This window comes from Anoplophora glabripennis, unplaced genomic scaffold (assembly GCF_000390285.2).
Source record: "Anoplophora glabripennis isolate ALB-LARVAE unplaced genomic scaffold, Agla_2.0 scaffold206, whole genome shotgun sequence".
NCBI classification, from domain to species: Eukaryota; Metazoa; Arthropoda; class Insecta; order Coleoptera; family Cerambycidae; genus Anoplophora; species Anoplophora glabripennis.
The window spans coordinates 413,477-430,176 of NW_019416733.1; the positions used below are offsets into that span (position 1 = coordinate 413,477).

General features: G+C 33.4%; 1 protein-coding gene across 1 annotated transcript in view; it reads left to right on the forward strand.

Moving 5' to 3' along the window:
• The first annotated feature begins 657 nt into the window (after positions 1-657).
• Positions 658-16,700, forward strand: part of LOC108904712 — a 21,038-nt gene continuing 4,995 nt past the window's right edge. Inside the window, exons 1-7 of the mRNA XM_018707360.1 lie at positions 658-1,024; positions 6,109-9,307; positions 10,522-10,639; positions 10,738-10,858; positions 10,994-11,145; positions 11,854-13,228; positions 15,732-15,849. Of these exons, the coding sequence (XP_018562876.1) occupies positions 6,122-9,307; positions 10,522-10,639; positions 10,738-10,858; positions 10,994-11,145; positions 11,854-13,228; positions 15,732-15,849 (5,070 nt within the window). The 5' untranslated portion in view covers positions 658-1,024; positions 6,109-6,121. The remainder of the gene's footprint in view (positions 1,025-6,108; positions 9,308-10,521; positions 10,640-10,737; positions 10,859-10,993; positions 11,146-11,853; positions 13,229-15,731; positions 15,850-16,700) is intronic.

Below are 16,700 nucleotides of genomic sequence, written 5' to 3' on the forward strand. Positions count from 1 at the left end.
AGTCGGGAGATAGACGAAGAGGTATAATAATAGGAAATACCGCTATAATGACAGAGAAAGAGTCAGGCCATTTTAATATGTAGAAATTCTGCGAATCGTTAAAACTTGTAGGTATTTTTTTTGCTGACGGTGTATCAAATTCTAAATTTAGATAACGTGTCATAAGAAGCGGCGATCAATTTAAATTATTCGCACTTTAAATATTTTAGTTTACAAAATCTTTTATTTATGACAGGATAGCAAGAATTTAATTATATTTCGTAAAACTCGTCTCCGGTAAGAAACAATATGTTGCCTAGCGTAGAGAATACCCCGTATGTGTTTATTAACAATATGAAAACGAAATTTCATTGATAGTGTAGGGTTGAATTTGTAGACTTTGCACCATATCGCGTGTTTGGCAAAAAAAGAAATGTAATGTTTAGAAAAAGAAGGCAGTAGATGTATTGGTAAGGTGAATCCAAGATAAGACAAAGACAGTTGCTAAACAGGTTTGAAAGTTTTCCAGGAACGAGGTAGAATAACAAATAGCTTGACGTTTAAGAGCGACGAGGCGAGGGCGATCCCAACGCGGTAGAGAGAAACAAATTGTTGGGTATTAACTTGCTAGAATCAGTGAGTGAGAAGTGACTTAGTCATTGTATTTGTGGAAAAGAGACAAGTGAAACAAGTAAACATGGCGCCGTGTGACCCATCATATCATATTTAGTGTGTATTGTACACGCAGTATCTTTAGATTTATCTGAAATTAGTAGAAAATCTTTTAGATAAGTGCGTAACTAAACATTACTTTGAAATGAGTGATAAATTGAACATTTAAACTAAGTGCCAACTGTATATTTTCGTAAAGTGGATTTTTGCCTGTTCTAATAAATAAGTTCTCGCCTATAAATATTGTGTTCTTAATGCCATATTGTGCTAATAAAGTAATTAAATCAATTAAAATAGGTGCCAACGATTTTTATATAATGTAAACATTGTGTTTTGTAACAGACGTAGGCGATTGTCGCTTCCTACAGATACGGTGAGTAATTATGGAATCATTCTTTTCGTTGCATTAGACTTCTTAGATAGGTACGTGCTGTCTCCGTCCTTCGTAAACCCATAATTTCTTTAACAGTTAATTCTCAGAGCAAAATTTTTTGCACGGTATTGTACCCTTGGCGCCGCTCCGACTATCGCTTTGGCGTCATACGCTGTCTGTCTCGAGTCGACGAGCGTTGCCCCCTTGTCCCGCACGGATTCCTTCCTACCTCCACATGTTGCGAACTGGCGAACAGCTCGCGTTTGTGACGTTCATCGAGATGCCTGCGATTTTTTGTTGTTCTCGAACGCGTGCTTCACTAAATCTAAATGATGAATCGCTTCGATACGTAGCACAAGCACACCTTTACCCATTTTTCAATTTCAATTACAATGAGATCGTTTAATGAAATAGACTACATGTGTCTGTTCGCATGTAGTCTATTTACCTATATTTAGACTTACTGTTTACGATGTATTAAAACCAGCGGTTCTTTTAAGGCTAATGGTATATATGTAAACGATTATCATAATATTTTCCCCGTCATTTCATAATATTATTCATTAGAATTCACATGAGGAAGAACGATAATATTTTATTTCTGGAAATTACTGTTGTTTCGATTCCTCTTTTAACGTCACACGTTCACGATAAATTACAGAGTGCGGCACAAATATTTGTCACTAATTTATTCCTCCTTTATAATTCATTTAGCAACAAGTAAGCACTGGTTTTACCTCTCCTAGATATTTAATTTTTTTTGCAGAGTAGGTACTTAGGTGCCTACTATTAATGTAGGTAGGTACGTGTAGAATTATAAAATGTAGTCAGATATCTATATCAATTAATTGCCCTTTAGAATTGATGTGCAACTTATATAAAACATAATTAATTAATTAACCATTTCAATTTCGCTTGAAATCCAATAGATAATTGGATACATGGAACCTACTACACATATGTTACGTAACTTGGCGTTATTTCTCCCGCATTTGCAGAAAATAATTTTTGTTGCATAGGTACACGGTACACCAACATTCGTGTAGAAAAAATATTTTTGAATAAAATGACGTATCAGTTAGGGAGTAGATTTTAGTTGACTTTATGACGTGATTTAGGCAAAAGATTGTGATTAATTACGTCTCAATGAACTTGTATAGATTTTATTTATATTTTCGGATGTTGGGGGAGATACTGGAAGTAATAAGATTTTTTCGACTAATAAGAATTTTTGGTAAAAATTTAGTAAGCGACTTAAAATAGGAAATCCTAGGTATCTTTAAAAACATTGTCTCTTGTAAATGGAAATAATATTAAGCCGCAACACCAATTATGTAAAAAGAAAGCGTTTATTTATGAAAAATGCTGCAAAATATTCTTTTTAATCTGTTTAATATATTAGACATTGATTTTATAAGCTAGAATTTTAATATGTCGGTGCATACAAAGACTTCTAGCTACGGTCTAATTTTATATAACAATTATACAAGAAAACAACCATTACCTAACCTAACAAATATTATTAAAGTATTACTCAAATACTATTCAAGCTTATACATTAAATTACAGATATTCTAAATTATTATTATACAGAGTGAGTTTTTGACCGATTTAGCAAAAAGTCTCTTACCAAATTCTTATCTGAGCATTCCATTCCTGTATATAGAACTCGGTTTTAGAGAAGGAATGATGATGATGATGATGAATAAGTAGACAAAACGGGGATGCTACAAGTACACCTTGCTTTGTTCCTAGAGCAATCTAATTCCAATCCAAAATTCCAAAACAGTTTCCAACAGTCAGACGCATGCGCATTCTGATATAATGCTTACATAAGGTTCAAAATTCATTGTTTTGAATCAAACGCGATTGTGTCATTGTCATTGTGTTGCGTCTGACTGTTGGAAACTATTCCTCATGCACCAGGAACAAACTTCACAAGAACTGTATTAGACCAGGGGGTTTTCATCAAATTTCGTGAAAAAAAAAATTTGTTTGTAAAAGATAAAAATAAAAAACCAAAAACTTGGTTATTTGAATTTTTCACATAAATTTTGAGGTTATGTGAAAAAAGTGTAAATACAAAAGTTGTAGATCTTACAACTTTGTTATTTAACTTTTTTCCATAAGACTTGTAGTTTTTCCGGAAATCAAGATAAACCGTTTTTTGCCCTTAAAAACTCACCCCCTTCCCGACCTCAGATTGCCCGTAAATTATTTTTCTTTTCATTTCTGTTATATTCTCTTCCTTTTTCCAATGGGTTTCATCCTACTATAATTTTTTTTCATTTTTTACTATTTTTGAAGGCTTAAGCACTGGTCTATATGTAAGAACTCCATAGGAAAATCGGTGATTTGATTTCTTATTTTATAAAAGTATATGATTTTTATGTAAATAATTGATTTTAATTTATAAATATAGAGATTTAAATAGGCGTTTATGTCGAATGATTAAAATCAAGCTAACAACATGCATGGATTCTTAATTCTTATTACTATTCATGTTAAACATTTCTGAACTATGATATTGCAAACGTTCAAGTGAAATCTGCATGTACTTTATCTAATTTTAAATTATAATTCAACCATCAATAATTGCACAGTAAACATATAGGTAGATATTAGATTTTTTATTTTCACAAAATTAAATGTACCATTGTTTTGTTTTTCACCGAAAAAGTTATTGAAATGCACAGCAACGCGTGTTTGCACGAATACTAAGTAAAATTACTGAGATTTCTATGAAGTAGGTACGCAAAAAGGAAACATTGGAGCAGCAAAGGTGCAAATTGAAAATTACGTACAGTTATACTAACTAAATGTGGAAATTTGTGAAATATTACAATTACAATATTACAAAACAAATTCCCCTCGACAGAAAACTAAAATAAATGTACATATTAAATTAAAGTGGTGACTTATTTAACCATTATTCTAATTCCACGGAGATAAAGTGGGTTGTTTGTTTTTTGCCAGCCGTTCGCCCTGTTGTTATATCAAATAAGGTGGATTCGTATTATGTAGTTCACCTAAAGTTGGTCAGTGTCAGAGGTCATTGACATTGAAATTCACAAACTAAACACAGTATCAAAACGAAATTATTTTAGAAAATTTTAAATTATTTCTATTATGTTCAGGGTGTCCCACTTAACTTTACCACCCCACTTATCTCAGTTAGTTCCACAGATATGGAAGTTTTGTTGAAATAAAAGTTTTAGTGTTTTTTTTGTTTGTTTTCTGTTTGTAGCAACAAAAAAATAATTCAAATTTAAATGTCGATGTGACAAATACTGTTTTTTTTTTATTGAAAACACTGTAAATTATTACATTTTTAGAAGTAAAATTTTATTTTGAACAAAAGTATATCATATGTGGCACTTATTTTTGAGAGTTTTTGGTATAGTATTTGCATTTAATCGCAAAAATGAACACCGGGTATTGCATATTTAAGAATGCCATGATTTAATTGATACATTAATATTTTGTTTCTAATAATATTTTGACGTTTAACAATTAAAATAACAATAAACAGTAGTTGTGAATTAATTTTCGGTAAATTAAAGTGGGAAATATGGGCCATTGTCAGAGATTACCGAAACAAGTATCCTGACATCAGGCACGCCTCGTCAATAAAAACTTTCTTGAATATGGCACATAAGTTGTCATACCATTGGAAGACAAAAAGTGGACTAGAAATATTAATACTAATAATCAAGAAATGGAGTTAAATATTCTTTTATATTTCCTAGAAAATCCTAAGTTCTCCATAAGGGAACAATTTCACGCAGTGGATTGGTAGGCGAGGTACCTCATTTGGGGCCTTCTCGTAGTCCAGATCTTAGTCCACCGGATTTTTTCTTGTGGGGTTATTTAAAAAATTAAGTATATATATTAATAGAGTAGATGTAAATCAATTAATTGAAAGAATGACGACCGACATTGCGAATATCAATAATAATCTCGATGTATTAGAAAATGTGATCGCATCAATAAGAAAATTATTGTGAATTGTGCATCCAGAGGAATGGGACTCATATAGAACAATTATTAAAATAATTTATATTTTTCTTGTTCTGTTAACATTCATTACCCTTTTTATAATTTTATTTGTTCGAACTATTGTTTATATTTTTCTATTTTCGTTTCCCGAAATTTTACAATAAAACTGTCAAAAATAAGTGTCATGTTAATATATTTTTATTCAGAATCAAATTTTACATCTAAAAATGTAATAATTTACGGGGTGTTCCATTAAAAAAATAATCAGTTGTATCAGTCCCATCGATATTTAAATTTGAATTGTTTTTTTGTTGCTACAAACAGAAATTTCATAAAAAACACTACAACTTTTATTTCAACATTTTTATATCTGAAGAATTAATCGAAAGAAGTGTGGTGGAACAGTTAAGTGGGACACCCTGTTCATTTCATAATTGTTTTAAAACAAATTAGTTTTACTTATAGTTAGTAATGGATGCCTATATATACCAACATTGATTAACATTTAATAAATCATCAAAAAAAAAAAAATTTAAAACACTCAAATTTTTTTAATGTTCGCATTGACATAAAAAAAATATAACTTTAAAATAACGTGACGCAAAATCATGCAAGAGCAATCTATTTTTATTATTTTCTCTCTGTCATTTCGTTAGTTTCATACAGTTGGTTTAAAAAGGTAACAACAGGCAACTGGTAAGGTAATTCAGGAAACTGCCTAGGGAACAATTTAACGAACTTGACTATTTATTAGATTGAAAAAAATATATTATGTACTGTAACTCCTAAAAAAAACTAAACCCCACTTGAGGTTACACCTTCTATAGTTAATAATTTTAAATTTCAAGGTAAATAATTTGAATTACAAAATAACCAAGCAAAAATTTGTAAATTAAATCCACTAAGCACGCAAAATTAAACAATTTGCAGGAACAGAATAGTTGCTATTATAATTTTGTTAATAGAATATTCATAATATACAAACTAACAAGTAATTAATTCAAAAATAAAAATCGGCCAGTAAATAACACTTAACATTTTGGGTTGAAATTATAAATTTAACATAGATAATTTTTGGGTTGCAGGTACATTACAGCTATGGAAAATAGTGCCGATAGCTACCTACACAAGAAATTTAAAAAGCAGCTTAGTATCGAACCAAAATCTCAGAATTATGATAAAGAAAACAAAGATTCTGCTCGAGTTGTGGAGCCGAGTGAAGAAAAAATCAGCGAGCCCAACAAACAGGGAGAGTGTAATAAAGTAACAGAGAGTAGAATAAGAGTAGACAATAACGATAGTGTGCCAAATCAAAGTACAAATCAGAATAGTTCTTTTGTGCTGAACATTAGTAATTTGTCAAAGTCTTCCATATCAGCAGGAAAGTGTGTAGCGAACCAACAATCTTCGAAATCTTGCATATCATATGTAGTTTCAAACAACCAAAACAATGAAGAACACTGTAATCCCATTAGTTTTGATACAACATTTAGTACACTTCCGACCAATTCTACTATTAGTACACCTATTGTTAGTACGTCTTCCATTTTAAACAACTTATATTCTAAAGAGAATTATGGAAACAAAGATGATGTGTCTACATATAACTCGCAAGAAGATTTTTCCTTAAAACTTTGCTCGTCGGATGACAATTTCGATGTGAAGATAGAGGAAATACAGCCCCCGCCCGACAGGAACTCGAGTGGAAAGTACGTCTGCACGTACTGCAACCTGGTCTGTTCCAAGCCCAGCGTCCTCCAGAAACATATACGAGCACATACCAATGAAAGACCATATCCGTGCATCAGTTGCGGCTTCAGCTTCAAAACACGTTCTAATCTTTACAAACATTGCCGTTCCAGAACTCACGCCAATAGAGTGATGGGAAACAAATCGCAACACTCGAGTAACGAACTGGATAATCAAAAGAACGTTAATCTTTCCATCCACCAGGAAAGTAGGGAAGAAAATGCTTGCGGTGACGTCAAATTAAAGCCCTATAAGCCTCGTTTTCATACCAGCAAGCATTTCCTCGACAACGTCTCTAAAGAAAATGTCGACGACGAGAAACAGAACAGCAAACAAGCCACCTCGGAACTCCTATCTCACCACATTAACGAAATAATTAACAAAAACAACTCTATCGTAAACTCCAGGGAATCAACATTCATCAAGAAACGTATCAATGATTTATCGATTGTAGATAATGTAAATAACAACGAATATGTACAAAAATTGAATAGGAGCGATTCTATGTACTCGCCGAGCGTCATGGAACAAAACAATCTAGACGAACCGCTAAACTTGACCAACAAAAATCGAAAGAGGTGCATGAGCGAGATTTCCGAACCGATCGCACAGAAGAGTCTAATAAAGGAGCTGTTGTTGAAGAACCTGTACTCCTCAGACATGCAGTGTCCTTATTGCAAAATGATTTTCCAGACAGTGACGGAACTCGATGTACATAAATATCGAAACTGTAAAGGCAAACCACTAGGCGCTAGATATACTAGGAGCAGTTCCGTTAATGTCGCTTCGATCCTAACGCAGAACAAAAACGCTTTCGATAACATACCGCAGTTGCAGAACACGGTCTTCCCGTTAAACTCACCCGGACCGTTCTTAGGAAAGACTCGTTTGGTGGAAACCGATAAAACGAAATCATTTTCGTTCGACAGCGGCAACTTGCCGCTAATGAGCCCCAACGAGATATCCCAAAATTACCTGTCACCGTTACCGTTTGACAAAGAAAAAAAAACACCCGTTAAATTGTTCGGGGGAGAGGTAAAGATACACTCGTTGGGGGAAACGAAGAGTTATAAAATAGACAATAAAGAGGACAAATGCGAACCCGAACAAAATTACGTTGAATACGGTGGAAAATTAAGCGAAAACAGGGTTATCAAGTCCAGTTTACAATCCGGCGGGACGGTTCTAACGAACAAGACGAACTACAGCAAACAAGACATAAGGACGCAGCAGGACGTTATAAGGGTTTACGAAAACACTTCCGTTTCTCCCAGTATAGACATTTCGGGTATAAGTAAAACTAAATTCAATTTTGAACGACAATGCGATGGAATTGCGGACAGCATGCAACCGGACATCACCTTGAAACACAATATCGTCGACGAGGTATCGAAAACTTGCGATACCGTTTCCAATTCGCTGTACAAATACACTAATATAATGGATTTCAGCCAGAAGGCCGTCAAGATGTTGACGCCTAACATAAAACAACCGACCTTATCCATTCAACCACCCAGTAACGTTTTTAATAAATTGCTAGCCGAGAACCACAGGGAGGAATTATTACTGGACAATTTGAATTCCAAATTAACAATCGCTGAAAGCGATATCCACAGAGTCCAGAACTTGAAAATCAATCCGGATCCGGATGTCGGTATGAGAAGTCCCTCTTTAAAAAAGCAGGTACTGCAAAAGAAGGGGTATTACGATCAAGTAAGCGGCACCGGTAACTTGTGCAATCCTGTCAATTTACTGGTGAATGGCAAAGTAATACGGTACGTACCTGGTATGCCGGGACCAATAGTTACCGAGGATCCCGTCGAAATGCCTTACGAGAACAATATAATATCCGTTGGAAGACCCACGCCAAGAGATTTACCGCCGGCGAGTCCCATCGTACAAAGTAAATTAGAAGTAACAAACGACACCTTTAAAACCAGTAAATCTAACTTTTCCATGCCTGTCGACAGAACAATCGAGAAATTAAACAGGTCTCCGAAGATAGGCATGTTGGAAATTAAAACAGACTTTTATTCCAAGTCGCCAGAGATAAAATCCCCCTTAAAAACCAACGATACGAACTCTCCGACAAAAATAACAGAAATAAAATCACCAGAAAAAGATACCGTAAAGGAAAACAAGAAATTTGCCCGCCCAAACAGCCTAGCGTTGAAACCCACGACGGCGTCATTAAAACAGCACCACGGTTTAACCCCGACCATGTTCAATCAAATCCTCATCAGTCCCGATACACCGAGAGTTGCCAAGAAATACGCCGAGCACTTCTTGCACGGTAACTACTTCAGTTATTTGGGCTTGAAAAGTTCCACTAGGCCGGTCTATTGCACCTTAAACAAGACGCAGCCTTTTTACGTTCCCCACTTTAAAAAATTAAGCATGTATTCGGAATGGCGGCAACAGGACACCAAAACGGATAAGCTGTACGTTACCAACTACGATTCCAGGCAGACGAGTCAGAAGTACACCATGGCAGGCAAGACATCGGCCAACTTGATCATCCATTCCAGCTATAGGGTAAATATAATTGGATTAAAATCAATAAATTCATTAATTTTCGTTTTTGCCCTTTAAAGAGAATTTTTTGGAGCGATTTTTATTTGTTTATTTGTATTATTTTTGCAAAGCGAATTCAAATTCTGTTAATTATTCTCGAATTATTTACCAATTTGTTTTTGTTTTTAATTAATCCCGAAAATTTGAATGTTTTTCCCGCTTTTGCTATTTTCTATTCCAATTTTCAAGCACTCATATACTTTCTTTGGGCCACAAATTTTCCTTTCTACCGACTTCGTTCTTCATCCGACATTTTATAGATTAAAGCGATCACATAGCGTATTGTATACCTATTACCTATATACTTACACGACAAGGACTGCCAACTTATAAATAATTAACTCAGCACACTCATGCGCTGTTGTCAAGTTTCTATTGCAACTTTTGGCATTTATTTATGCATATTGGGTAAAAAATAATAATTGAGAAGTGGAAATATATAAGTTTAAGTATTCGAAACTCGATTTTATTCAATATCTACAAGCAGGTATCTCAGTCTACTTACTATCTAGTCATGAACAATATTTTTCTTTGCATTGACGACCTAATTAGTGTGATTTAGTTAAAACACCTATACGCATTTTGGACCATATCAATGTCCGACATGTCAAAATATATTACAACTAAATCTGTAAATCCTTAAGTAATTGGAAAAAAGGCAGAAATACCTGAAGAGGTCTAACAATTACAAGATATCTTATTTTCTTAATAAAAAACATTATTTCCATTTTTTAATAGTATCTCGTTTATTGTTAGAGATGGACCCAACAATCCTATATGACTATGCTCGACAGGGAACATTCTATCCAAATATGTAAAAATATACAGAGTGTTCCATTTAAATTAACAAAGTTAACATCCGCGGCCATTTTGTTTGGACTTTATTTGTTTTTCAAATGTCATTTTCAAAAAATTCATAAAAAATCGTGCAACTTTTGTATTTTACATTTTTTTAGAACTCTTAAAACAAAAAAATTAAAGGGGGGGTCAAAATATAGTGAATCACCCTGTATTATAATAGGTACCAATATAATTAATTGTCAAATTTATCATGTCAATAATCGGCAAACGTAAAATAAGTTTTAATTCTTCAACATGCTTTAAAAATAAAAAAAAATGAAATTACTTACCTTTTTAATATTCCTGATAATTTCATAATTCAATTTTTTTCCCAGTTTGTTGTGTCGGAAGTTTCATCGAGCAAAACTGAAACTGAAGATGAGCAACAAAAAAATAAAAACATTCTTGGGGGATATGAATGTAACGACGATTATACGTACATCAGGGGTAGAGGTATGTAATGAAACGCAAAAATAAACAGTTATACGTAATTAATTAAAAAATATATTTATAACAATCATACATTTTCTAAACATCCTTTTCTGTTATAGGTCGCGGGCGTTACGTTTGCGATCAGTGTGGGATTCGCTGTAAAAAACCCTCTATGTTGAAGAAACACATTAGAACGCACTCAAACGATCGACCCTATACCTGTAGCCATTGCAACTTCAGGTATACAAATTTATTGTGAAAATGCGTTCATGTTCTTACTTTAACTGCATTTTTTTTAGTGATTTTTAATCAAATTTTTGGAATAAATTCCTAATTGTCTAATAAATTTTAAAACACATTTTTGTATGTTTTCAGTTTTAAAACGAAGGGCAACTTAACAAAACATATGAAAAGTAAAGCTCACACCAAGAATTCTACGGTTAGTAGCGGTTCTGGTTCTTCCACGCAGCAAAGCGCCACCCCTAGTTCTGAATCGGATACCGATGATAGTGGTATGGACAGTAGTGGTAAGTAGCTTGTTAATAAATCTAAAAAAAAGCCATAGTTCCTTTATATTTGTAATAAATGTACACCAAAAGTAGTAGTAAATGGTTCACCTGTTGATTTTTATCGTATTCATCAAATTATTTCCTTTGGAATTTTTCCTTGATGTTTTTTATCAAATTTTTCGAACATCTGCACTTTCATTGCACAAAAAATATGCCTTTAATATATTTCGACAGTGAAATTTTGAATTATTTTTTTTATATTGTATACAGATTTATGCCTCTAAAAAATCAAGGCTAACATGATTACTTTTAGAAATATGTGAAAAAAAAAAACGAAATTTTGGAAATCTGCTTTTGTTTCATTTCAGCCTTGTTTGAGGTGATATTGAAAACAGAAGAACACTTTCTCATGGCCACTTTTTGCCGTCTATCGAATGGCAGGCAACCTCAAACCAGGCTGGAATGAAATAAAAACGGATTTCCAAAATTTTTTCAAATATTTCGAAAACTAATCATGATAGCCTTGATTTTTTAGAGGCATAATGTTGGTCCCCTGATTACGCAACTTTGCCCCCATTTAAGCTACTTCGTACCTCTTACAGTTTCAGAGATCCCTGTAGTGAGGAGTGAATTTGTAACACCCTGTATATTGATTATATTTTGATAAAAATTGCCGAGTTCTTTTGCCATTTCGGAAACTTATAAGTGCATTTTTTAAATTTTCAGACGAATCAACACGTCAGCAGGAGCACGAGGCCGCCTACGGCTTGTTGTCGTTATCCCAAAAACCAACTCAAACGAACACTCACTCGCAATCCGACACCCACCATTTGCAGGGCAGTAATTCAGTCTCGATCAACGAACTGTTCATGAGTTCGGAAGAAATAGCGTACGTGACAAAAACGAGTTACGCGAAAAACAAGATATTGGACGAACGTAATTCCTTAAGCTTCACCAGCACCAGCAACATTAACCATACGACCGTAGCTACGATTTCGGAAGAAACCACCGAGGCGCGGAATCTGAGAAACTTCTTGGGGAAATCCAGCGTTAATAGGCCTCTGACTTATCCATACATGTCGACGGTATCAAACGAGGTTTTAACTCCGTCTAAAAGTTCGGAAGTTGTGAATGATATTCACTTAAATAACATGGAGAATAATTCGGAAATGAAGTGCATTAAGCAGTTTCACGTTATACAGAAATATGCCGCGTCACCAATGCTGCCTAAGTCGCCTAAGATGCCGGGACGAGAAAGTCCTAAACTGAGTCTAAGTCAAACCGAGAGGAATGTAGAAAGCACACATAGCACTCCCGAGAAACCTTCGTCGAGCGACAATAAAAATTTGAACCTCAAAGTCGGCAGGGTTTTGCCGACTTTAAAGATAAACGACGTCGTAGTTCCACATGAGAATATAAGCGATTTGAGGAAAAGGAAGTTCCCCGTCGTAGAAAACGATTACAAAAACAAGATGCAGAGAAACGACGAAGTTATGGATTTATCGATGCCGTCGGTGGTAGAGAAACATGACAAGAATCACATCATTAACGGAATAACGGAGAACTATGCTTTCCAAAGCAACATGCGGCCCATGGATCACCCGAAAATAATCGATTCTTACAACGCGCCACCGAAACTTCTTCCGAATAGGAGCCCTGAAAAGTTCGTTAACGAGGAAGACGAATACCAGTACGAAAAGAATGAAAACGTGAATTCCAAAAGAAGCGACATGGGTTGTAACGACACCGTCATCATTCTAGCCCCGTTGCAGTCCGAGGATCACGTCAACGTGAATTATATCAAAGAGCAGCACAACAGTAACGCTAGCGATTATTCGAAATCCACGGAGTACGATAACAGCGCGATGGAGACTTTAGCGGACGTGGCGACTCAACGTGAAAAATTGGATAAAAACACGTTGGCACAGAGCGTGGCGACGGAGTTCCTGAAGTTAGCCACAAAAAACGAGAAAATCGACGGGTGCAGGGATACGAGCGGTTACAGTCTGAATAAAGATGTCAACGATCTAATCGTTAAGGCCGAAGGGAACAAAAGCTGCACCATCTGTTCCAAAAATTTCAACAAACCATCTCAGTTAAGGTAAATATATTGATTGAATAAAGGGGGGGATTACGTATCTCACGGTTTTTTAAACGCATGTTAAATCTTTAACACAACTGTTGAATATTATCGATCTCTATTCTGTTCGTCAAAATTTAAGTTGAATGACAAAATTATTTTATCAGATTGTTAAAAATTTGATTGAGTAGTTCAAACGTCTTTTAGTTACTGTATACTCTAGGGCTATTGCAATTTAAAATATTAAAACTTATTAATATTATTAGTAATATTTTTATTATTCTTCAACAAAACTTGTATTTCATAAAACTTGTGCCTTCGTCTCTTGGCATCACTGACAAAACTGTACTGTACATTGTACGTATAACTTTTTTTTTCATTTCAACGCGGTTAAAACTGAAAATAATGATTCCGCAATTTTGGTAGCTCTATTAAAATTAAATAACAAATCAAAATTGCCCCTTAACACTTTTGTGTATTGCACGAGTAAATATTAAATAATTTTAGCTGGATGAATCTTACAGAGTAGTTCAAATGTCCTAGTTTTAGTTGTACATTGTTGGTAATTTACAGAATATCTATTGAATTTTAGTGACTCAACATTTAGCGCCCCGTTAAAATTTAATGGCATAAATCATAATTTCCCTAAAATACTTAAATTAAACTTCCTCATAGTACAGTCGTTGAAGCTGAAAATTAGCTGTAACCTCTGAATTCTTTGAAACTGCATGGACTTGCAAGAAAATTTAGAATAAGGCTCATCTTAGGCTCAAGTTCAAAAGTGACATAAGCCCGATTGACACTTTTTGTTTTATAGGGGTAAAAACTACCCCTAAGTGAAAAAAATTGAAAAAATTAAGTTTTAAGCTCGTTATTGATAAAAATCTTGTTCAAGTGCAAAGATTAAATAATGTTCCATGTTCTCGAACATGTTTTATCATATATTTGTTCTTTTCGACCCTTAAAAACTACCCCTATGCAAAAAATAATGATAAAAAATTGCTTTTTAAAGATTTGGAATGATTAAATCGTGCAATTATTTAAAATAAAAGAATTTTTCCCTTTCAACCCCTAAAAACCACCCCTGTATTGACAAAAATGATAAAAAATTACTTTTTAAAAGCTTGGAATGCTTTAACGGTGCAATTATTTAAAATAAAAATTCCCTCATTGCTTATGAAAGAATTTGTATCTCATAACACTTTTCAACCCTTATAAATCACCCCTGTGCTAAAAAAATGATAAAAAATTACGTTTTAAATCTTGGAATGCTATAATTGTGCAATAATTTAAAATAAAAATTCCCTTATATTGTTTATGAAAGAATATTTTACTTTTGCCATTTCTAACTCTTATAAACTACCCTTTTACCAATATTAATGTAAAATATTTTTATTATAATCGATTTTTAAATATAATCAATCATAGAAAAAATTGCTATGCTGCATATAAACTTTTATACACGCTGACGCGCACTTGAATCCTAATATTTTGCCCCAAAAATGAGAACACCTATTTTGTTCCAAAAAAATGTCATTGGTTTTTTTTACCATAACTCTGTTAATTTTGAAGCTATATCTTTCATAGTTTCAGAGTTATTATATAAATAATGCAATTTTTTTTTAATAATGAAAAATATGTTTTCAACTTTTACCGTACATTATTAAAAAAATACTCATTCTAAACTGGTCTAACTTCAGGATCGTATGAAAAACACTAAAAAAACAAATTGTAAAGGGTCTACGATTAATTTTAATTATGATGGAAATGGTACAGGTTTACTGCTCATTTTTCCTTAAAAAATATGAGTAACCCATCTGTTTTTGACGATAACTTCTTCAATTTTGCTCTAATTAACTTTTATAAGTGCTCATTTTGATGGTCTTTTTGAGTACTACAAAAAACTCCTTCCACTAACCATATTTCGCTTTGTATAGGACGTACAACACTTTTTAAAAACGATTTTCTTTGTTTATTTATAAGCTACATTTTTGTTCATTACATTTTTTTGTAATAAAATGCGTAGTTTTTGAGTTATTCGCGAAAAATACTTTAAAAAAGTGTTTTTTTTTTCACTCAAAAGTTTTCAATTGTGAATAACTAAAAAACTATTGATATTTCGAAAATATTCTTCGAAAATTTTTGTTTCAAAATCAGATTCTCTATCGATTTCCAGCGTTATTTTTGAAAAAAAAAATTCCACCCCTGAGAAGGGGTGTCAAACCCCAACAGGGTGGAAGCGTCAATCGACGCTATGTCACTAATGTTCATTGCCCTTTTGTCCAACTATCTGCCAAATTTCAAGTCGATCGGTTCAGTTTCAAAGAATTCGGAGGTGAAAAGCTTCAATGACTACTATCAGTTTATTGTTAGAATAAGAAAAATTAAGATTAGTTACAGTAATGACATTAATAAAAATAGTTACAGCATGGGCAGATTCTCAAAAATTATATTCTTTGTTATTGATTTTTTTTTAATCAATATTACTTTGTCCAGATGCGTATGAAACTTTTATTTTTTTTAGGCTTCATATGAACATCCACTACTTAGAGAGGCCTTTTCGGTGCGATTCTTGCTCCGTGAGTTTTCGGACCAAGGGACACTTACAGAAACACGAAAGAAGTGCTAGTCATCACAATAAGGTAACTTATATTTATTATTATTGACTCTTAATGCAAACTTGTATTTCTGGCGATGACTAGTCGATTAATAGTTGTATCTTATTCGCAATTTTGCAATACACAATCAGCGATGCTTTTACGTAATCCCGAATAACAAATGCGTACTATTTGGCAAGCAGCCAGTGGTGTAGGTGACGAATTATGACGGGGAATGTTCGGGTATTGGCCGAATTCCATTTATTTCTTTGTTATTCTCAGAACTACTAATTTTCTCATTAATACAGGATAGGAGTGTCAAAAATTAAGAAAATTAAATTAATTTTACAATTAAAATTTGTCTTCGGTATATAAAAATTTTTTATATGTATCTCTTGAGTATCTGCTGAATAACTGTTAATTAAGAGTGACAATTCCCCTTATTCAAACACTAACGATTAACATAAAGGTGATTGATTACGGATGATTCATTAATTAGACCAGGAAAAATAGCGAAAAAAAAAGAGAAACTCGAAAAAATTCCTATCTGCGAGATTATTGTAAAATTGTCTAAAGGAACAAAATACAAGACATCTCTCATCTCGTGGGTCAAAAAATTTTATTAGCCAACTTTTCTATTTAAATAAATAAGTGAGGAAAACAGTTTTTTCACTTTGCAGGGAAAACCATCAATTTTAGCGAAAAGTGACTCTCAGACAGCTTATAGGGAGTAAAATTATTTACAAAATGAGACTTGTTGAATTAAAATCGGTTAATAAACAAAAGTTATTGCAAAAAAAAAAAACAAGTGCCCATTTTTTAATTTGTTTATAACTATCGCATTTATTGTTAAAATTTTATAAAACCTATGACAAGTTGAGGGTTTTGTCATACTT